The sequence below is a fragment of the Larus michahellis genome, chromosome 9 (assembly GCF_964199755.1).
Source record: "Larus michahellis chromosome 9, bLarMic1.1, whole genome shotgun sequence".
NCBI lineage: Eukaryota > Metazoa > Chordata > Aves > Charadriiformes > Laridae > Larus > Larus michahellis.
In genome coordinates this window covers 7,277,894-7,299,843 of record NC_133904.1, presented here as the reverse complement: position 1 = coordinate 7,299,843, position 21,950 = coordinate 7,277,894, and the positions used below count along the sequence as shown (strand labels likewise).

At 46.0% G+C, this 21,950-nt stretch overlaps 1 protein-coding gene across 1 annotated transcript; it reads right to left on the bottom strand.

Moving 5' to 3' along the window:
* Positions 1–411: 411 nt before the first annotated feature.
* Positions 412–20,211, bottom strand: FAM174B (family with sequence similarity 174 member B). The gene is made up of 3 exons (XM_074601214.1): positions 19,811–20,211; positions 11,221–11,352; positions 412–4,394 (listed from the first exon to the last, which is right to left on the bottom strand). Exons 1-3 carry the CDS (start codon positions 20,107–20,109, stop codon positions 4,391–4,393), a joined length of 435 nt encoding a protein of 144 aa, XP_074457315.1. The 5' UTR covers positions 20,110–20,211; the 3' UTR covers positions 412–4,390.
* Between the last annotated feature and the right edge of the window lie 1,739 nt (positions 20,212–21,950).

The following is a 21,950-nucleotide window of genomic DNA, read 5'->3' as shown; positions in this document are numbered from 1 at the left end:
AGTCTGCTTAATGGCTGTGGTGTGGCCTGGCCACCCCAGGGAGGGGATGTGGCTTGGTTCACTCAACTGGGCTCAGAGTCTGGGCCAACAGGTCCGCAGCTTGCGGGCTCCAAGGTACCGAACGTGGGGGTTGTTGAAGCTACTGAAATAGCTTCCCTATTGCAGAGCGTTTTACCTTTTGAATCCAGGCATAAGCCTACCTTCTTGATGGGCACCTTGTGTGACTGAACATAAGTCCTCTTCCATGCTGCTAAAACCAGTTTCTCCCCTTGTCACGCTCTGGTTAAAGGTCACAGGACTAAAGGATTTGCACTGCAGGGATCACACAAGGCTCCCGGATTCACCAAACTTCAACAAGAAACAGCCCCTGTCCCATTCACTCCCTAAACATAACACACAAGACACGGGGGATTTCAAGAACATGTTTAATGATGGCAGTTTCTGCTGAAACATCAGAAATCCATTCAAACTAGTCTTACCCCTTTTTTCTTAAAAAGCAGCTTTGGTCACAATGACAAATTCTCTCAAACATTTTTAAACAAAGTTCAAGCAATTTCAGAAAACAAAACGCATGGTCCTGATAATTCCGCACACAAAAACTGCAGCAGCAGAAACTCACCTAACAGAAGAAAAAAACCCTAATGAAAACCATAGCCCGTCACCCTGCAGAGATTACACCACGTACACTGAATTAGAGGGAATGGCTGCAAACAAAGTGTTCAAATGCGTTAGTGCTTGTGTGTTCCAGCTTCATTAGTGCTCGTAGAGTTCTACGAGTCAGTTTAGCTTTAAGATAAGCATTAAGATAGCACAAGTTACTGTGCTAATCAAGCATTTGCAGTCATCTTCTGGGGCAAAAGGCAAGAAAACCCCACCCCAAAACCCAAATACAAAGCTATCTGTGTACGTCTGACTTAATTCTGCAGGCAAGCACGGCACACCAACCTCTGGCTTCTCAAATGCAACCTCCAGTGACAGGGCTGTGGTTGGAGTAAAGAAGCTGCGGGTTTTTCCTCCGCAGCACAGCATACACAAATAGGAAAGCCTCTAAATTTGCTTGCTCTGTTTGCCTCTGCTACTAGTCGGTGGATTTTGTAAGCAGTGGGCAAGCTATAGGCAGACATCTGTAATAACGTTTCTCTTTTCATTTTCTGTAACAAAAAAATACGGGTTTAAAGATGCTCTTGAACAAAGCAAGTTTGACTATGCAACACAAAATAGCAGCAGATACTAAGACATGTTACAGTCACAATGCAATTAAATCTGCAGTGTAAGATACACAGAACATTAAGGTAAAACATTCATGTAGTGGTTAATGGTTATTTCTTCTCCAATGAACTCCTAGAACTACCTGAACCAAACAGTCCAAATTATTAAAACTATGTTTTAAACTAATTCCTACCATTAAAAAAATATTCATATATATATACTATTAGATGAGTCACGTCAAGTGCTCTTAAAATCTTAACTAAATATAGCTATAGAATATTTAACCAGACACTTGAAATCACATACAGCAACTTTTGTAGAGGTAAACACCGCCTCACATTTGCGACAGCAACTGAGTATCAAACAAAGCATTCAGATTATTTTCATGACCACGAGCAACTGGTGAGGTTGGCCTTTTATTTCCACCAAGCAGCTGCTGCTGCTTCCCCATAAGCGCTTTTTAGCTTACGGCACACGGTTTGGGAACTTCCCCGAGGAGCCAGAGCATCCCAGCAGCAGCTGGGCACCTCCATCCTCAACATCTTGAAATACCTGGTCCCTGTCTACCGTTGACATTTGGCCACCTTATGGAAACAGTGGGAACTTTTAGACACATGCAAGGAAAGCGGCTGGCCTTTGCCAGCCTAACTCAGCAAGTGACCTGAAGTTGGTGGAAGAACTCCTAATTTCAAGAACTGACTCACCCTTGGATAGGAGAAGTGCCCTTTATGCACCTTTACCTCTCATCTCTCTCCTACATAACTTGGTCTCTCCTTTCTTTTGTGCACAGAGAAGGCTTCATTCCCTCTCCGCCACTCTTCCAGCGCGCCCGATGCTCAGTTTAATGAGTTTGGCAGAAAAGTGGACATGAACATGTTGCCATGGTGTCTGCTCAGCCAGGGCAGCCACCTCACTCCATCGCCTCCTTCCACAAATGCAAACAGAAGCTTTTAACCTCTCTCACTCCTCTCAGCATCGCCACTTCTCTGACTTCAAAAGGACTTGGTCTGCCTCAGAAGTTCAATCCACAGTCTTCAAAGTACTTTAGTCCTGAAAAGACACAGTATTTCCTTCAGAATCATCCAGCCTAAGTCTGAAACTTGTTTTACCTAGGCAGGGAAAGAGCCCCAGATCTTATCTCAACCCACAGCACCGTTCAGCTTACCGGTCCCTGCAATTCCTACCAGGAACACAACCTGCTCGGCTCCATCCTCACCTCGCAGCCGACACGTTAAATATTGCTTAGTAACGGTAACACAGAATGACTCAAATTCATTCCGTGAATGAAAATAACATAGCATTTTTATATTGCCTCAATGACTAATATTAACACAACAGTCTGCTGTGGGATTTTTCCATCCAGGCTGAGCGGGCTGTTTGCAAAGCTTTCGCTGAGTCACGGCTAGGGAAAGCAAGCCGTGTTAGGGGAGCTTCTTGGATGAGAGCGCAATGCTGCTGGAAAGGAAAGGAAAAAAAAAAAACACCAAAAAACCCCCGCAACATTCCCCTTCACCTCCTCTTACTGACTGCAGGGCCCAAGGGAACGGCGCAGAACTGCAGTGGGTTGTGGTATCATGACAAAGCAGCTCAGTGTTCTCAGCAAGCCTCAAATCCCAATCGGTCTTCAAAAAAAAAAACCCCAAAACAAAAAATAAAAAAAAACAAAACACACCCAAAACTAGCAGCTTGCTGCAAGGATGGTGCTTTGCCAGATACTCTGCAGTCTCCTTGAGGGGTTGTAACTGCAGGAGGCTAGTAAGACGGTCAGGCAAACAGCAGGACAATGCTAAAAAAAATTGGAAAACATGCACTCCCCGAGAAAAGCAAGGTTCCAGCCAGCTTAAAAACCCCAAATAAAAAGGTGTTAAGGGGTGCAGTAAACCGAGAATAAACATGTCAAAGAGAAGTCTGAACTGCATCTGTGGTTACTTTAAAGGAAAACCACAAAGTAAAGAAACTAAACCAGTTAGGTTTGCCCTTTCTAAGGATGGCCTGGAAAGCGTACATGCTTGCGGTCTTCTAAACCCGATCCATCCAGATGCAGTAATCTAATTCTCATAGTGTCACCCCACAGCTCTGACCTCTGCAGCACAAAGCACAGCAGGGAGCGATGGTTAAAAACACATCCTTGAGTTAAATGGGATTTGTCAAGCAGGTGCTAGGGAAAAAACTTCCAGTTTGATATAGATTAAGATCACTTACATGAAGCTTCCATGAAAAATAAGAGGTGTTCCTTCTGCAATCTAATCGTTCCACATGAGAACTTATTTTGCTTAGAAAAAAGGTAATATAGATGAATGGTAGATAAGTTACAGTAAGCACAGGACAGTACAAAACACTGTTTTTACTCCCTGTGGAAGGGCAGAAAATTACAAAAATATATCTTCTTTAATCCAAGATTGTTGTAGTTTAGGGCATGCCTGATTCTTCCTGTTTCCCTGTGGTCTCATTCAAGTTGGTCTGATCAGAGCTCCTTGGGACAATGAGAATGTCATCACGAAAGCTTAGTGCAATTGTTGTTTTTTAAAAAAAAAAAAAAAAAAAATAATCAGTAGCAAGTCAAGAAAGTTTTCTACTTGAGTCAACCTCTCACCCCCTGCCCCCACAAAATCCTACGCTAAACATACAGTGTGGCATTTCAGCATGGCTTACATTTGTACCACCTAAAGCCATAAGTCACCTCTGTAAGTCCCAAATAATACAACTTCATTTTTCCTTTAAACACATGATGTGTTTAACAACGACCAAAGTTTAACAGTGACTAAAGTACTGAATTAGGATTTTAGAAAATAAGTCCTTGGGGCAGTTTGGTTCAATCTTCCTTTTCTTCTTCCTTCTTCAAAACTTATTTAGACCATAATGAGCTGCAAGTCGGTACATAGGACTGCTTCTTTTCATGCTTTAGTGATACCGCAGCCCTCCTAAAGCAAGAGAGCACTGAGTTTGCAAAGAGGAACTCTGGTCATTCCAATACAACAGTTTGGAAACCAGGGAACCAAATGGTGACGTTTTGGTCATAAGATCCATAGCCTGCTGTACAAACAGCACCTCGAGGAGATGAGGCTTGGTTTGGTTGTAACGCCGCAGAGATGAAAGCCTCCCCTTTCACAGTTATGGCTTCAGCAGGTCCCTCGACAGCAGAATGACATCTTGCAGGGCACCAACGCTCCACGGAGCTGCTTTACCTGGAAAGCAGAAGAATTAGTACAGCTGTAGATTTGCAATTAAATAGCTCACGGGCAGAGACAAGAACCCATGCGCAAAATGGGGGGGGGGGAGGGGGGAAAACACAAAAAGCCACAAAGCAGAAGGCAGCATTATTCACAGTGATTGCCATCAGTTCCCTCCAGCAGTTGATTTCCATGGTGACACTGGACACTGATGTGATGTTAACGCTGTGGCAGAGAAGCCAAACCAAGCGAAGTGAAAAAAACCAGAGTTACACCAGACAAAACCCAGATGCTGAAAGATCCTGTGACCAGCCACTGTGCAGACCAGAGAAGGGAGCGTGCACGGGGGGGCTGCTATTTCACTGCACCTGAAACAGCATCTTAGACATCACAGCTTTTTTTTTTTTTTCCACACCAGTGCAGCCCCTTCCTAACCAACACGCGTGGACTGTCCTCCTTGCTGCGGATTCTCCTCCTGACACCCTCCTGCTTTAACTGCTTCAGGGTTCAAATAAAAAAAGTCTTAATAGGAACTTGTTATACTCCATGGAGGAGGCGAGAGCCCTCCTGTAGGACTGCACCGCCAGTGTATAATTGACTGAAAAAGCCAGCAGACTGCGGTGTGCTTTGCAACAACTGTTACAGCCACATGAGGAAAGAACCTAGCCTTCAAAAACCAAACAAGAATTGCTTTTTGATCATCTCTTTCCTCCCTTGCTGTGGACCCAGGGGAAATCCTTAACAGCAGCACCAAAGCTTTGGCAATTTGTTGTATTTATAGTAAGCAGCTGACTCTGTTAGTGATTTGCACCCCCTTCAGATGAGGATAAATGATACCCCTCCATTTACACACAACTTGTCACTGCTGCCTGCTGGGGAAAAAAAAAAAAATTAAGCTGCTACAAACCCCAGTGCAATTCACCTAGCATCATCCAGAATGGCCTGCGGCTTTTGCCGGCAAAAAAATCCATTAAAGCTGCTCCCTTGAGAGTCAACACCTTGCCGTAACAAGCAGACAATACCATGCTCCATTCAGAGCTGCACACACAGCCAGGATCTGGAAAGGATGTATTCAAAGAGAAGACACCAATAGTGTAACTCTCATATTTTACAGAGACTCCCAAAAGACTCGCGCACATCAAAGGCTGAGCCCTGCAACTGTGATGAAGATGTTTCCACACAGTTCAATGCTATCGGCGCCTGAAAAAGGGATGAATCCAGCCTTTACATGTGGTGCATCTTTCCTCTAAAACATCCTGCAAGCTCTCAAAAGCCCTTTAGTCCCATGATGGTTGAATAAATGTTCCTCTTCCCTCTGCCTGCCACCACTCCCAACACATAAATCTTTCTGCTTTCAAGAGCACTTTGGAAGATGCATTCCTAAAATGCTTCCGCGTTTTGCTTGTGGTGCTGCCGTTGGAGGGAAAAATGACAATCCATGTGGAAAACAAACTGAGGAATTTCACTTAGCCGACAGGAACGATGAAGGCTTCAATCTGCACCAAGAGGAACCTGAGGCTTTCTTTTAGTAGTTATTTAGAATCCCAACATTGAGGTTGGGACAATTCCAGCTCCGGCATTTAAATTCCAAGTTCTTCCCTAACTCCGGGCTCTCACGTGGCACGTAACACCCTGGACTCGTAACGCTCTGTGGAGACGGTCGTGAAATGCAGGCAGCTGGGCTCGGCAAGCACAGCAAGAGCAGAATGCGCTGCCTCCAGCAGCTGCGAGGCAGCAGGGAGAGGAGACACTGCTGATACCCCAGATTACTGAAGTGCTTTCAAAGCCTTTCATGTGCAAGGCGCCACAGAATTTATTCAGTACTTGTTTTCGGTTTTCTATTGAAGCTGACAAGAAATCCCCCAATGAGCTCTGCTAGAGTTAATAAGCTTAATAAGCTAACAATTTTATTTACCTTTTCAGAAACGGGTTCTTTTTGCATCTGTTTTAATCTCTTCTCTCTTATTACACAAAACAAGCGGAGTGCTCTGTGATGGGGGATGGACACTAATACCAGTTTGTCCGGGACATTTACCCATAACCTACTTTACTTCAGTCCTCTCTCCTTGAGTATCACAGTGCCAACTCTCTGATGAGCCAGTGACCTGTCCCATCAAGTAGGAGATCATGAAACCTGCGCAACTTTCCCTTGCCTTCTTGAAAGAAAGTGCTAAAGTAGCAAAGAGGAGAGGGAAACCTTAAAATCAAGATCTATTGATGGGATGAGAAAGAGGACACTTGGAGGATGGGATTTAGCTTTCCACTAACTCATTTTCCAAGATGTGCAGCAAGTGTAATCCCATCATAAAACACGAAAAAATATCTGACATATGGAAAATGATGATGTTCATATAATCCAAAAAAATCAATTGGACAGGGATACCTTTTGGCCTTCAGCAGCACAGATTGAACTGGCGATGAAAAACAAACACCCTTTCCATGTTCAGTTTGCTTTTTTCGTGTAGCTTTATAATAATTTCAGAACAATTCTTGAACTTTTTATCCAAACACCTCTTTCCATACCAGAGCAAATACACACAGAAAACCATCCTCCATTTTAAAAAATGGTTTCCATGAAGCTGTTCAAGGAGGTGCCTAAGTGATCTGGCATCTTCGCTCTGTGACAATCTTTGATTTATTCTTTCAGCCTCTTGTCGCACAGAAATTGTGCCTGCAGGATTAGAGAAGCCATTGACAGACCTGCTTCCCCGCTACTGAAATGAGATCGCAAAGGGGGCATCTAATCCTGCACACACACTTCTGCATTTGTCAAAGGCAGGCAGTGGGTGGCTTTTGCATCCACAGAAAGGACTGTGTTTGGTTAAGATTTTGAAGTAATCTCATTAGTCTGCTTTACGGGGGGAAGGTGCTTATTTCTCATTGCTCCACGGCCCAAGGGAAGTCGGGGGTGGGATCTACCAGGAGTCCAAAACCTTAAAGCCTCCTGAAAAAAAATTTAAAAAAAAAAAAAAAGTAACAACCTTCATCCAACAGCCCAATTTACAGAGTCTGCAGCTCTTTGATGCCGCATGTAAGACTGGAAACAAATACACACAAGGACAAAGTATTAAAGGAAAGAAAATTAACTGCATGAGAACAACTGGAGAGGTATATGTCGCGTCTCCCCTGTTGCTGCTAGACACCAACTGCCTTTTAATTAGAGCACTGTTTGCATTACGTGGGGGAGACAGCACAGAATCTCAATTGCTCCCCCAAACACAGATGCAAGTGCCAGTATAGATCTTTCAACAATGGAGGGGGGGACCTCAAACAAACCAGCCCCGAGACTACCCACATCATCCTCAGCAAAGACTCATGCTACAAACCCTGAACAACTCTCTATTTATGACCTGCACAGCAGTCAGAGTAGGTTAATACTGGGGTAATATACTTAGTATTATGCACAGGAGATACCTAGTGTCATGGCACTCCAGGCCAGCCCATCAGATTTTTCCCTATTGCCATGCTGGTGGTAACCCCAGAGATCTGAAAGCATAGGATTGTCTTTCAGTACATATAAGTAACGCTTGAATTGAATAATGCTTTAGTCCATCACAAGCAACACATCCCTACTGCATTGCTCTTTGGAAAACTGGTTCCCTTTTCACTCCATTCCCATGTTTTCTCAGAAGCCTGTACTGTAAAAATACTTTTGGTGCCTTTCTAGTGGAAAGCACTGAGCAAACATCATTGCAGATCATCGCTTTATGAAGAATGGACCATTTTCCCCATAGTTTCACAGCCCTTAAATCAAAAATGAACAGGACAAAAGATTCCAGCTAATTTCAATGGGATATTCAGGAGCCAAGGAGACTTAAAAATTCTAGGTTTAAACGGCTGCGGAAAGTTGGTTTCTGATGTAGATATGGCAGAATGTATGTTACAACACTGAACAATGTCCAGTCCAGCCCATAGGCATATCTTTCAGTACCCATGTGTCACAAAGAAATAAAGAATCAAGGAAATCAAAATAATGGCTCTTGTCAGCCATGGCACTGCACCGGTGGATCGTGCTACAGCGTGGGGCTGCACGAGGTTCAGCCTCTCTGAAAGCAATCCCAAGTCCTTATACAGTCACCAAAGCAGCACCTGGTCAAAATCCCCTCGCCGAGGCTTGGTAGCATAGATGGGCGAAAATTCTGTCGTGCCATAAGCCAACTAAGCACCGCTGCTAGGAGACTGCTTGAATAAACCCGAGCAGCCGCCACAACTGATACTGACTGCTGGCAAGGATGCACCTTCATTTGAATTAAAAAATAAATAAATAAAAGAGAGAGCGTGGAATATTTTAGCCCATGGGTACTTGGCAGGAGACATCTGTCACTCCTCTGTCCCCATCGCGACTGCTTCCAGGTTGCTGCAACTCATGACATGTTGCTTTAGTTGGCTAACAAGCTGAAACAGCAGTATCACCCCATTCCTTATGGATCAGCCCTGGTGATACCTCTGCAAGTTCACCTGATGCATCTGCCCTTTTTTTTTTTTTCTTTGAGATAATGGAGAAGGGAAGTAGTTTTCCTGACTTAGCAATTAACAAAGGCTCTTTTAAAACTGTAGGCACTTGCTGAATATCCAAAACAAACCTGTCTCTCCAGTTGTGTGGCTACCTGCATGTATTTATAACTCCCACAGAGAAGGATAAAATTACCTCCCCTTACCCTGTTTTCCTGGAATTTGCACCCAGCTGCAAAAAACAAAAGAAGCCTTAGATAGCACACGGCAACTATTCCCTGAATGACAATTTTGGGGGTGGGGGGACACCGGGGAAGGAAACCCAACAGAAGAACTGGTAGAAATTAGTTCACTAACTTACTGCGGGTGTGTTTGACGTGTCCTTTCTGAAGCTCTAGCCCTCTCCTCCCATCTGAACGCAAGCACCTACGAAGAACCCTCCTGACTGGTTTAATGGGGATGGCAATGGTGAAACTTAGCAATTCACATTCGCAAAGAAGTGTCTTTTCTGGTCACAGGAGATAGGAACTGTTTGGGGATGTACTGCCCATGCCATACAAAGGAACCAGAGAGCTTGACACCTTTTACAGCAAATGTATCTTCAAAGAAGATTTCCCAAAATCCGTACTGTTAAGAGGCTGTCTGTAAGATGATCTCCCCCTCAAAACTGAGGTAGCTCTGTTTGAGCTAAACAAATATGTGTCTGAAACAGCACGGACTTCAGAAAATGTGGAATTTAATAGCTGTTGCACTGTGACAGAAAGGAATAATGAAGAGCTGAAGAGAGGACTGGTTGGCTAAGAACCAAAAACCCCTACAGTCTCCAAACAGAGCATCACAAAAGGTGAAGAGACATTTGTACTGCAGAGGAAGGCATGAAGACCAAATATCTTTTGTGAAAACATCAGCACAGTGTGTGCTCCAGCGAAGCAACATCAGATTGCACGACTACAGCCCTCAAGAGTCAGATGGTTTCCAGCAAGCTCTCTTTTTTTCTTCATCTAGTATTTCACTATCAGACATCTTATCCTGAAGCACTGCCACGATTGAGAATATTCTGTTCTTACTCTTTGGAAAAGCCCTCTGGTCTCACTCCCAAAAGTTCACAGAGAAAGTACTCAGTTAAGAGACAGAGGGGCAGGAGACACAGGCTCTTAAAGTAGGCCATGGTGAGACAGATCTCTGCACTCTGGTTTTAACAAAGCTCAGTCCCAAAGTAAAAACTGTCCAAGCTGAAATTATTACAACAAACACAGGGCAACTACAAAGAATGGCAACAGTCAGGCAAGGACTGAGAGGAATCTTCTAATTCAAGAACTAATTATTTATACATAAAGGCACGACTCACACCCTTCATTGTTTCATGGTTTCCAACTACTGCTTGACTTTTATAGTGAAGTAATGCAGTTATTTTGAAAACAACCAGCAGAGCATGCGGTGGTATGTGTTTTAGATGCTGGCACACACGTGCTTAGAGCAAATGGGTTGTTCCCCCTTTCCAAAGTTAGGACATGGGCAACATGGGTAAAGTCTGTAAAATCTCCAGTTAGCAGTTGTCAAGATCTGTGTTTTTATAATTAGGAGAGCTCATTTCAGCCAAAGTGAGACAGATTTTATAGTAGGCCTTATTTGGATGAGAATGCAACTCAAATGCCGTGGGTGGCTTGATACAAATAAAAATAAGAGATGCAGATATCCTGTTGCCATAAATCAATGCACGGCATCTTCATGCGCTGAGTGGCTGCTATAAATCTCAGGCCCAGAATAGGCACCAAAAGTTTTGGGTTGTCACACTGCTTCTTTTTCAAAAAAGGAAATACATTTAAGGAAAGTTTGTTGCTAAGGGATAACTGCTAACAACATCATCGAGGGACCACAGTCCTCTCTTTGTCACAGAAGAACATGAGAGCTCTCTGGTACAAACCCAGAGATTGGTGGAGATTTGCTGTCACTTCCCTCCCAGGCTCACGGCAATGGCAGTGCCTGAGAAAGCAGCCCTTGACCCACAGCCCTCCATCCAGTGTGTGTTGAGGCACTTGAGAGTGCACAGGAACGACTGCCAGCAGCTGCCCGAGAGGGGAAGTTCAGTCCGTTAAACCTTGTTAGCTATTTGGGGCACGTGTATCCCGTTGTGCTGCTCCGCAGAGCAAAGAGGAGGGCAGACAGCCTAGGGGCAGTAATGTGGTTATTACAAGAGCAGGAGAGTACATCGCAATGTGTGCTGAGAACAGGCGGAGGGGCTGTAAAGGTGAGTGATCGTGCTTGGGCAAAGCAAAAGGGAGACTGACTGCCTCATCTCTGCCAAGCTGGCCCAGCAGAGAAAAAAAGAGCTGACTTCACTAATAAGAACTCCGTGAGCAAACCTAACTGGATGGGCTCGCAGCAGTACCTGTATTTCACATCAAACACTGTTGAGTCTTCATCCTCATCGTCTTCTTCGTTCAGAGGAGCCATTTCTACCCGCTCGGCTGGAGTGGTGATTATGTCGTACTTCCTGGTCTTCTTAATCCTCTTGCCAGACCTGAAACACAGAGGTGGGAAGGGAAGGATCATCTTCATACAGTATTCCTTGGAGAGGCTGAAGCTGTTCCCACCAACACAAACCGCCCTGTTTGATCCAGACCTCCCCAGATACGAAGGCTGCGGAGCCAGCCTGAGTCCCTTCCCACTGCCTTTCCAAGGTCACGATTTGTGCCTGTCGGTGTAGAGCACAGTTTCTCATCAACTGCAATCCAGATCAACATCAGTCTTTTGGCCCCTGACAAACCAGAGATCCTCTGGCATCCCGGGCAGGCATACGAGCGCAGCAGCCCACTGAGTCCTCCTGCTGCCATGCTCAATAAGTGAGACATGGGCTTAATCAGCTGAAGCAGCCACTGGTTTAGGGAACGTGTTTAGATTAGAAAGCCCAGGTTAAGCCCTACTGAGACAGTAGAATGTTCTAGGCAGGATTATAAGGAGCAAAGGGGTGGTGCTGTTTAGGTACAAACAACCTGCTCTCTTTTGTTGCCATCGGGCCAAGCTCAGGACTCCCAGAGCAACAACCTTGAGCCTTATCTGAGAATTTTCACGCTCTATGCTGTGTAAGTGCTATGAAAAATTATCAACTGTTGTTCCAAGCTAACTGTACCTACCACCTCTCCTCCTACAGATGCCAGCCTTACTTTCCTTTGGAGATGGAGATGCTCAAGCGCCTGCATATCCCACGGTTTTGAGAGATCTATTTTCTAACACTTACTTTCAATTAACAAACAATTGGTACGCGGCTTTTCAACTAATTTTCTGCCTCTAGCTTGAATTATGCAGGTTCTTTCTATTTCACCCACTCCTTTCATGCATATTAGGAGGGTCACACTGCTCATGCATGAATTCAGTTTTGAGATTATACATTAACAAAGGTGCTGATGTGTAGGGCTAAGCCTTCAGGGAAAAAAGCGGATGCTTTTGGTTAACAAACTGCAGAATTTTCCCCTTAACCTTTTATAAAAGAAAACTGGCGACTGCCAAGCACGGGAAGGGAGCTGGTGCAGGCACAAGCAAGCAGCCCCTAAATTTTGGTAATCACAACCACCGCTCCAAGCAGACAGCACGTCATGAGTACACTTTCACTGTCAAGATATCTTGCCTTGGCATGTCATGCAAGGCGTGCCGGATTCAACACTGCCATTTTTGCATCAAGAATGTAACCTTTTAAAGAGTTACACAGCAGCAAGAACCAAGGTGCGAGCATTACAGAGACACTGGGACTCAAGCCCTGCGTTTGCACCTCCACTGCAATGATCCCTCCTAGGCTTCAAGCAAAGGAAATTTAAATCCGTGAACAGCTCGGACGTGGAATTCTCAGTGCCTCTGCCTAGCATTGCTTTTGGGCAGTTGTCCAAGGCTGAACAAACAGGTCCCAGCCCTTGGGATGGAGCAGTTTGCACTTCCTCCCTGTTCTGAACGCTAAGGTCGCATTAGAAGCGAGAAGAAAGACGTCTCCTGTTGTCTAATCTTTATAGCAATCTGTGCTGCTGGGTCACGTAGAGCACAGGCTGGTTTGTTCTATTACTGCTGTTGTTGAAACACGCAGTTTTATATCCAATACAGTAGGACTCAACCCAAACACTTGAAAATCCTTTTAAAAACACTTCTCTATATTATTCTGCTTCTCAGCCAAGAACTAGCAGCAAAGTGATGCAGGGAGGTCTCATCTTGCAAGTAATGCACTGCTGTTACAAGAAACATTTACTCATGCTGTGAAGCCTAAACACAGACCAAACCTAACCTGTGTCTACCTGTCAGAACAAACCAAGCACAGCCTCACCACTTTGCTTTTCATGTACAATCCACAGGGGGTTTCCATAGCTCCACTCATTTAAGACCTTACCTCCATGTCAGGCCCACTTTATTGAGAGACATCCTCCCTCGTTCCCTCCATTAGAAAACATAACTTCATTCTATGGAGTTCATCTTACAACAGTTAATTTTGGAGTGTTTGAAGCAATTACTGCAGCACAGGTATTTTTAGAAATGGAAAACCAGAACCCTTTAGCCTCCAGCCATTAATTAGTCTATTTGGGCTACACTTTAAAGAGGACCCGGAGCAGAACTCACTGCACAGCGATCTATTAATCCTCCACCACCCTCTCTTAACCACAGTGCTCATTTAGAAAAGGGAGGGAGCTCGTTTTGCTGTTGGGTTTTGGCTAAGCCGCTACAATCACTTGTTTGCCATTGGCAGGGCAAAGGGTCTTTCCTTGCCTCTTCTTTCTCAATTAATTCCACATCAGATTATCTAGCTAATTTGTCACTAGTCTGCACTTTTCAGTAGTCCATTTTCTCACACTTGCTCACTTGAACGACAACTCCCATAGGCTTCACAAATACTAGAAGAACCACCCAAGCTAAGTTTCAAGGAAAGCCTTGGGAGTGTCCCTACACGCACGCAAAATAAGCCGTCCCATCAGGAAACGGTTGCACATTAAAAGCCCCGAACCTCGGAAGGATCCCTGTAATCATCAGTGATAACAATGCGAAAGGAAAAACACTTTATCCAGCGGGTGGGACCAGGCAGCATCTTTTGTTTGGAGACACAGCGGAGTCAGCAGAGTAGCACAGAGCAGGAACTACAGAACACAAGTGTTACATGAACTTTGGAGACCTCCTGGATAGGATCAGGACAGGTGAGCTACCATGGGCAAAGAGAGGATCTCCTTTCCAGCCACGTTCATTTTGTGGGGGGTTTTTTAAAGCAAAAAAAGAAGCATGCTGGAAGCTGTGTTCAGAAGAGTACACCCCTTGCACAACAACAAGCTGAAATGCTCTCTGAGTGGTTTAGCCAGGGTAGAAGTAGCACTGGGTATTTCAGCACAGAAAACTGTCTTCCACTTAAAAAAAAAAAAAAAAAAGAAAAATCACATTGAAACTGCTATCTGACTTCAGCCACCCCCCGTAATTAGAAGGGGATGCTACAGGTCTTGCACTGAATCATCATGAAGAAGAAAAAAACAATTTAACTACAGCCAGGGATATTAACCTTTCACTTTAGACCCAGTGCTGCTCCCACCAAAACAAACTCACTGGTGTTAACAGAAGGCCGGCATAGTAAGCACAGCGCTTAATTGAGAGAAGATGAAGAATAACATATTGGACGTGGGGCCCTGTTTCCAGTTCCCCCTGAGCTGTTTGGCCACCGTGGTGTTTGTACACTGGTACTGCCCTTGGGCTCAAATGCCCGCGGCACCACACCAGGGCCGGATCCATTAGAACTCGGATGGACTCCATCCACCGCGCCGCGCAGTGCAAGGAGGGACAACACACGGAGATGGGCTGGAGCAGAACGCTGACTTTCTGTCTCCATGTTTTGACCAGGGGCTATTTTGATCAAGCACCAGTCATATGCAGCGCTGCATCCTGCTTTCCGAGGCATCATGTGGTGGAGTAAATGCTCAAGTCAACTCACTAGTTCACTGTATTATATACGTCTCTAATCTATTTTAGTCAACAAGCCTGATGTTCAAAGATAATGCTTTTCTTGACCCAGAGAGAGAGGTCTCTGCATTTCTAATCTAGCATTAACACTTCCTGCCAAAAGATACAGAGGGAGGGGACCTGGAAAAAAAAAAGAAAAACCAAAAAAACCCTATCCCTTCTTAGCAGAGTGCTTATTGGAAGTCTAATTAAGCCGGCAACGACCTTCCTCCTAGAATTGCAGCAATGTTATATTGGGAATGGAATTAGGACCAGTTTATTTACTGTCAATGGGATCCCTTAGCCATTAAAAAAAAAATTATAGAAATATAAACCTGGGGAAGCTCCAGGCTTATTACCAGCTAGCTGATGAATTAGATCTGTGATATTTCATTACTGCTGATCTGTCTGGGTATCTCTGCTCTCTGGACGGTGCTGTACACAACACCGTTAAACCATGAAGGTAAGTCCTTACATGTTTTCCGGATATACACCTCGCTGTAGCAAACTGAAGATGCTCTGCTGAAGGTCCTTAAGATGGAATAAACTCAGCCACAAAGAGCAGAAGCGTCCTCTTGTTTAATTGCGCTGCTAATAGGAGGGATGTATCCGAGGCTGCTACTGGGAATAACTTCAGGAACACCTAAATGGGATATTGTTGTGGTTCAATGAAGCAGTGATGTCTGTAAGTAATTAAAATACAGCCACTCATACCTGGTGGTCAGTACAAGTACCAGCACGTACTTCCAAACGTTACAGCACAGTCAGACCCATACTGCCTGAGGTGTACTCGAGAAGTATCCTTGGTTTATAGGGCAGAGCTACAGACACTTTCGTGATCTACCCAAACTCTACAAGGCAGTGAATCCTACAACAAGAAACAGCATTCATCCTCTGTTGTGACTGTCCACATCAGAGCTGTAAAGAGCCCAAGACAGTATGAGACAGCGATCCCCCCCCCTCCCTTCCTTCCGCCAATTTGCCGTCACGCTCGCATCAAGACAACCAGTCTTCCCTAAGACAGGACCTCTGAGACATAGGACTAGTGTCCCTTTTGTCATTCTCTGTGGCCCTAACTAAACTACTTGTAGCTTAAGTGAAGCTTTCAACGCGGGTCACAAATATATGTTTTGGGGTTGGTTGTTTTGTTGGGTTTTTCTTTTCTTCTCCATTTAAGGTCATTTTAATAGTAAGTTTTTCTTTCCTGTTCCTGGCAGAGGTCTCGTCTTTGCTGGAGTACTCTAACTGGTTATAATACAATTAATTTTAAATCAGTCAAATTCTCCAGGGCTAAGCCTTGGATGGCCCCAAGCAACTGCCCAGCTCATAGAACAATGGGTCTTGTATCCTATGATCATACGCTTGAACCTCTCTCCTCTATTTCGGTAATTTATACCAGTTTTGCAATTACTGGAAAACTAAGCTTAAAGTCGTATTTGAGGAAGAAATCAAAACTGAACAACAAGCAACAAAATAAAGCAATGCATTACAAAATAAGCAGGTAGCTTCTCTCTAAAAATTGAGATAAATAGCAGCCTTTTCCAGCCTGGGTTCTGTTCATTCAAGGACAGGTCAATACATGTAGCAAACACTGCACACAGTTTTCTGCAACTAAAGCTTTGGGTTGCTTTCAGTTGGCCCATTTGCACAGAAATAACTTATCCGGTTTCCCTGGAAGGCATATGGTCTACCAGCACAGATAGCCACATCTGAAAAATCATGTTTCCTGGGAGCTGATCCCAAAAATTGCATTGCAATGAAATGAACTGAGCTGCACCAGGAGAGAGAAATAGGGCAGAATACGGGGGTAGAAAAGCAAAAATCAAAAACACAGACGAAAGAGTGAATTCGGCCACATGAACTGTTCATAAGCTGTTGCAAGACGCTGTATTTCTTGCTAATGCAACTTACCCAACTATTTGACTGAGAATAACATGAAATTTGGTCTGCTGTGGAAATGGTTTTGGTTTGGGAACACGCAGTGCCCAGGGGTATAGGAAAGAAAGCAAGCCCAGAACTGAGCTCACCAAAAAAAAAAAAAAAATAAATACTATAGCAAATTAGGCCTTGACACATGTAGCCAAGTAGAAAAGTCTTGGCTGACCTTCATAGACCCTAGTAGCCACAGAGAGAAAGGAAATTCAGACCACTTTGGTTAATACCACATTCTGAATCACAGGACCATCAGATGGATTCAGAGCATAACATTCCCCAAGAAAATGAAGAGGAATCTCTGAGTGATGCCTTAAAAACAGAGCTGGAAAGTTGGAGAAATATATCCATCCCTGCTCAAACAAAAAATGGAAAATAATATATACCTAAAAATATATAAAAATTAGATGTATAAAAAAATAAACTGTACAAAAAAATAAAACCAATGCCTGTGACAAGAATATCTGGCCACTCACTACTTCATTTCATCTCTACAACCCATATCTAAAACGATAATTTACTTGCAGCAACCCAGAGCAATTTCACAGTGAAGCTTTAATCAAAGATTGGATTCCAGCAAAATCTCTTTAACAGGAATCCATGACACTTCAGAAAAAAAAAATCACAATGTTTTTGACTATGTATGAACAAAGCTCTTATTCTGATGGAGAAAAGCTTTACATTTATTGAGGGTAAATCCCTTATCTCTTCTGCAACAGAATCGCCTCCAATCTATGTTGTCAGCTACAAGTGTGACACTGTACAAACATACCTGTTGGTATTCTCGTCTCATTTGCAGATGGCATAACGGTTTACAAACAAGTGCTCTGTCAGATAAAGAAACTCAGAAGACAAAAGCTTCACTTTCCATTTTCCCTGCAGGTTCCCTTAAAGATCTATGAGATATCTCAGAGGGATTTTTATTTTCTTTTTACATATCTTTAATGCTGCATTAACTCTGACCAGTTGCATAATGACAACTTTGGCATGGGAGAATTAATCCATCACTCCCAAGGTGACTTTAACGTGGACCCGGGTTTGCTGACTATGATTATAGGGAAAGGTCTTTAGAGGCTATCAGTTTGCTTTCTTTGGCTAGAAGTGTTCAGCCTTATGCCAGGTCTCCTTGACACAAGGTCTCACTTTATACTCAGAAGAAACTGAGGCAGAGGAAGTAAGCTCTCTCTAGAGAGACCTAGCAGTAGAAACTTAAGATTTTCTGCACTTAGTTATACACTTCCTAATTCTATCTCACATACCTACTATCCGCTTTGCCGTGTTTGTTCATGACAACTTTATACAGCTGCAAAGTGGTTGTATCGATTAAAAAAAAATTCTCTTCAATATTTTACTGTGTTCTCCCAAACCACCTCACTTTAATGAGCAAATTTATTTGCATTGTCTTTTGCCAGCTGCTGCAACGGCTAAGAAGAATTTGGTTAAACGTCAATTTCTTTAGAAAATATCAGTTCTTATCATTTCGGTCTTTAAGACCACACTTTATAATACTGCCGTTGTGAACGCTGCCCTTTCTACACGGAATTAATTCAGAAGCAGGAGAAGCAGAGCATTCAGCTGCAGCCATCATGTAAAGACAAAGGAGCTGCTTGAAGACAGAACAAGGAAGAATTCACCAACTCCACTTGTTCAACTACTTCTGTCACCTGAGACGTGGCGCACACCTCCTCCCTGCCGCCGAGAGCCAGCTGCTCTGCTCTCCGGGCTCTTTCCTGCTGCCCCAACCTAGAAGTCAGACAACTGTTAACTACTGAAAGTTTGTGATCTTCCCTGGCAAAGCTGGGCACAAACAGGCAACAACTTTTCATTTGTAGACTGCAAGACAGGGACAGCCTCTAGTGCACCAGGGGGACTCTCGCCACTACCCTGAGAGAAATAATAATTAACACTAACAGTGCCAAAGAGAGTTTTAATATTTGCTTTTCTTCTGCTCTGGCAACAAGCCAAGAGGAAGGCTGGCTTTCCAGAGGGACTGAGTTTAATTTGCTCGTGTACCTCACAGCGGGAGACATTACATGAGTTTCAAGGGCTGCCTGGATAACTCAAGCATGCACCAGCACCAACCCACTTCAGCAGCATGAAGGGCAGTGAATGAACTGGCCCACGGCAGTTACACCACAATAAATGGACAAGATACAAGCCCCGAGCAGATGCAAACCTCTGCCCAGCTTCCTGCTGCTCACTAGCAGCTCCTGGCTTCTCCTGGCTCCGCAAGCAACTGGGACCATCTTCCCTTGTGATGGAAACAGGGGCTTGAATGCATCAGCACTCTACCTGACCAAAACATCGGGGAGCGTGGCTACACATCACAGTTCCAGTCAAATCAGGGCTGTGGTCTAAACCAACACCTACTTTTGGTTATGGACCTTCTCAAGCCTATCTGCGTAAGCTTCATTAAAAGGAAAGAGTTGTCTTTTTTACGCAGCAGGAGCTACTACAGCGGCAGCATCTGCACTACCCCACGGTGCAGACCACGCACATGGCAGAGAACTCTGGAGATCAAGCAGGGCCACCCAGAGCCAGCTGTCCCATTGGGCTTTGAGGATGGAGACCCTACAGCCTCCCCAGGCCACCTACCCCAGCAACCTACCATCCCCAAAGCAAAAAACCCACCTCACTTATTTTCATACATTCTGGTGGAATTTACCAAGTTGCGGTTTGTGCCCACCCCAGACCCCAGTCCCCAGCCATGGCCAAGCTGGCACCCGTGGTACCCCGCACCCGAAAAAAGCCATTTGAAACCCAACTCCTGCCCTGCTTTTCTGCAGAAGCGGAGGAAGACGCAGGTTTGTGAGGCCGGAGCCACCCCTATGAGGTGTCTCCCAGCAGTTTCATGAGGCGCTTACACACGCCATGATGGAAATCAGGCTCTAAAACCCATCATTAAAAGGCGAGGAGCTCCGTACCGCCCGGGCCTCCCGCCTCTCCGGGGAGGCCGAGCGCCTCCTGCCTGCCTCGGCCGGAGCCCGCCCGACCCCCGGCCTCCCCGCTCCTCCCCGGCCGGACTCAGCGGAGCCCCGAGGCCTCGGCCCGGCACCTGCCGGGGGAGGGCGCGGCGCGGCCCGGCCGGGCCCTACCTGAAGACGCGGAGCAGGAGGCAGGCGATGAGGGCGGCCGTGAGGGCGCAGGCCCCGATGACGGCGGCCTTCAGCGCGGAGAGGTCGCGGAGCAAAGCGGGCACGGGGCTGAGCTGGGCCCCGCTGTGGTTGCCGGGGGCTCCGGCCGGTTCGGCGGGCAACCGGCTGCCGTTCACCACCGCCGCCGCTACCGGGCCCGCCGCAGGCTCCTGGCTGCCGTGAGCGCCGGGCACGGCCGGCAACAACAGCGGCGGCAGCAGGCAGACCCAGAGCAACAACAGCGGGGCAACGGAGCGCATCCTGCCCGGCTCCGGCCGCCGCCGTGCCGAGCCCCGGAAGGCAGCACCGGCCCGGCCCGGCCCGCCCCCTACCCCCGAGAGGCGCCGCCTCCCGCCGCCGGGCCCGCCGCCGAGGGGGGCGGCCGGCACCGTGGCCTTCGGCGCCTCCTCCTGCTCCTCCTCATCCTCCTCCTCCCCGCCGGGCCCCCCGGCTCCTCAGGGCCCCGCCGGGGCCAACGGCGTTTCCTCGCCGGTCAACGCCTGCTCTTAATGAGAACGGGCAGCGTCTGCCCCATGCAGGGGATCGAACGGCCACCCAACACGGCACAGGCCTCCCGTGCTGCGGGGCCGGCTCGGCGCGGCTGCTGAAACCGAGAGTTTCTAGATGGGATTCGCCCTTTTTTTTGCCTTTCCACTGGTCACCTAGGCTTTGCTGTGGGGTTAATTTATTTACCGATATTTCACATCTCCAAAAATCTTAAAAATCTTAATGTTCGTGGATGACGGCTCTGCGAACCATCCCGGGTTGTGCGGAGCATCATCTGCGAACCATCCCGGGTTGTCAGCCAGGCCGGACAGGGAGGATAAATCGGGGATCCCACTCCAGGATACCGCGAAGACACGACTTAGTTTTGCTTTCCATGTTTTATTCACATAAGCTTCAACCCTGCAAAATAACTGTCTGGGGAGAGGAGTGTGTTGCCACCAAAATGAAGTGAATCGGAGACAAGAGGGAAAGAAATGAGCTGATTTCCTTCCTATTAAACCCAATACGTCGGGGTTGGTGTGGCAGGGTATAATCTATACAAACGTGTGACTAAACTGTGAAAAAAGATTGCAGAGGCGTATTCCTTCTGGCAACGTCCCATTGGAAAGGTGGCAGTGAAATAATGCGCGGTTCATCGGCTCCCGCAGCCAATTGGGATGCTGTGTCAAACGCCACCCACTCGGGAATAAAAGCATCCTGTGTTTTTCTGCAGGAAGTTCTTCGGGATGAGGAAATTTTGACGTGGACGATGTGCAGAAGGCTCCCTAGACGTTCTGAATTGGTCATTGTTCCAGCTTTATTTCACTGCTTACTTTTGTGTGGTGTCCCAGTTTCCAACATGCGGCCCCAGTTTATTTCTGTTTGGGGGGGTGGGGGGGGAAATATCCAGCTGGGCAGAAGGTCAAATTGGTGATGCGGACTCTTTCCCAAACCTTGGTGTGAGCGCTGCTCACATGATTTACTGTTTGTAAACACTGACCCTGATGCCGGCCCTGCCTGTTCCGAGATGTTTGCCAGCTGCTGCTCGGCCTCTATCAGGTTTCGCTTGGTCACACCCTGCCATTCCCCTTGCAGTGTGGTGCTTTTCCGTAGGGTGAAGGAAGAGGTGGAAGGGGGCCCCCAAAGCGAGAACCACCTCCAGCTGATCACAGAGCTTAGAGTCCAAATCCACATCAACCATTCGCCATTACTTGTATATTGAAATCAGAGCTCCACAGTGCCGTGTACGGGGCACATACCTGGTCAAAGACACTCTTCACCCTCCGAAACTAATATTCACATATTGCTGTATGGGAATCCCAAGTGTGAATCCACTCGGGATTCTGCCTTCAGTGCTCAGCCGTTAGACGGGAGTGATGGGTAAACGCTAGATGGTGTCCCACATTGATCCTTACCTTTGGTGTTCCTTGGGCAAGAGGAGATGAACGGCAAAGACTCCTACTAACCTCGCTCAGAGCCGAGTACTGCCAACTTTGCCGTGGGGTGACACAGGATGGGTGGGCAGCACAAAATCCTTCTTGAGCATGAAAAATGGACGTTGCTGGGCCTCTAATTTTCCTGCGATCGTCTTTGATCTGATCTCGGCACTGCTGCT

What these genes read in the sequence shown, in the direction of transcription:
- FAM174B (XM_074601214.1), bottom strand. Translation starts at nt 20,109, where the DNA reads ATGCGCTCCGTTGCCCCGCTGTTGTTGCTCTGGGTCTGCCTGCTGCCG. An exon ending in CTCCTGCTCCGCGTCTTCAG is followed by an intron (nt 11,353 to 19,810) that starts GTAGGGCCCGGC and finishes TCTGTGTTTCAG; the next exon opens with GTCTGGCAAGAGGATTAAGA.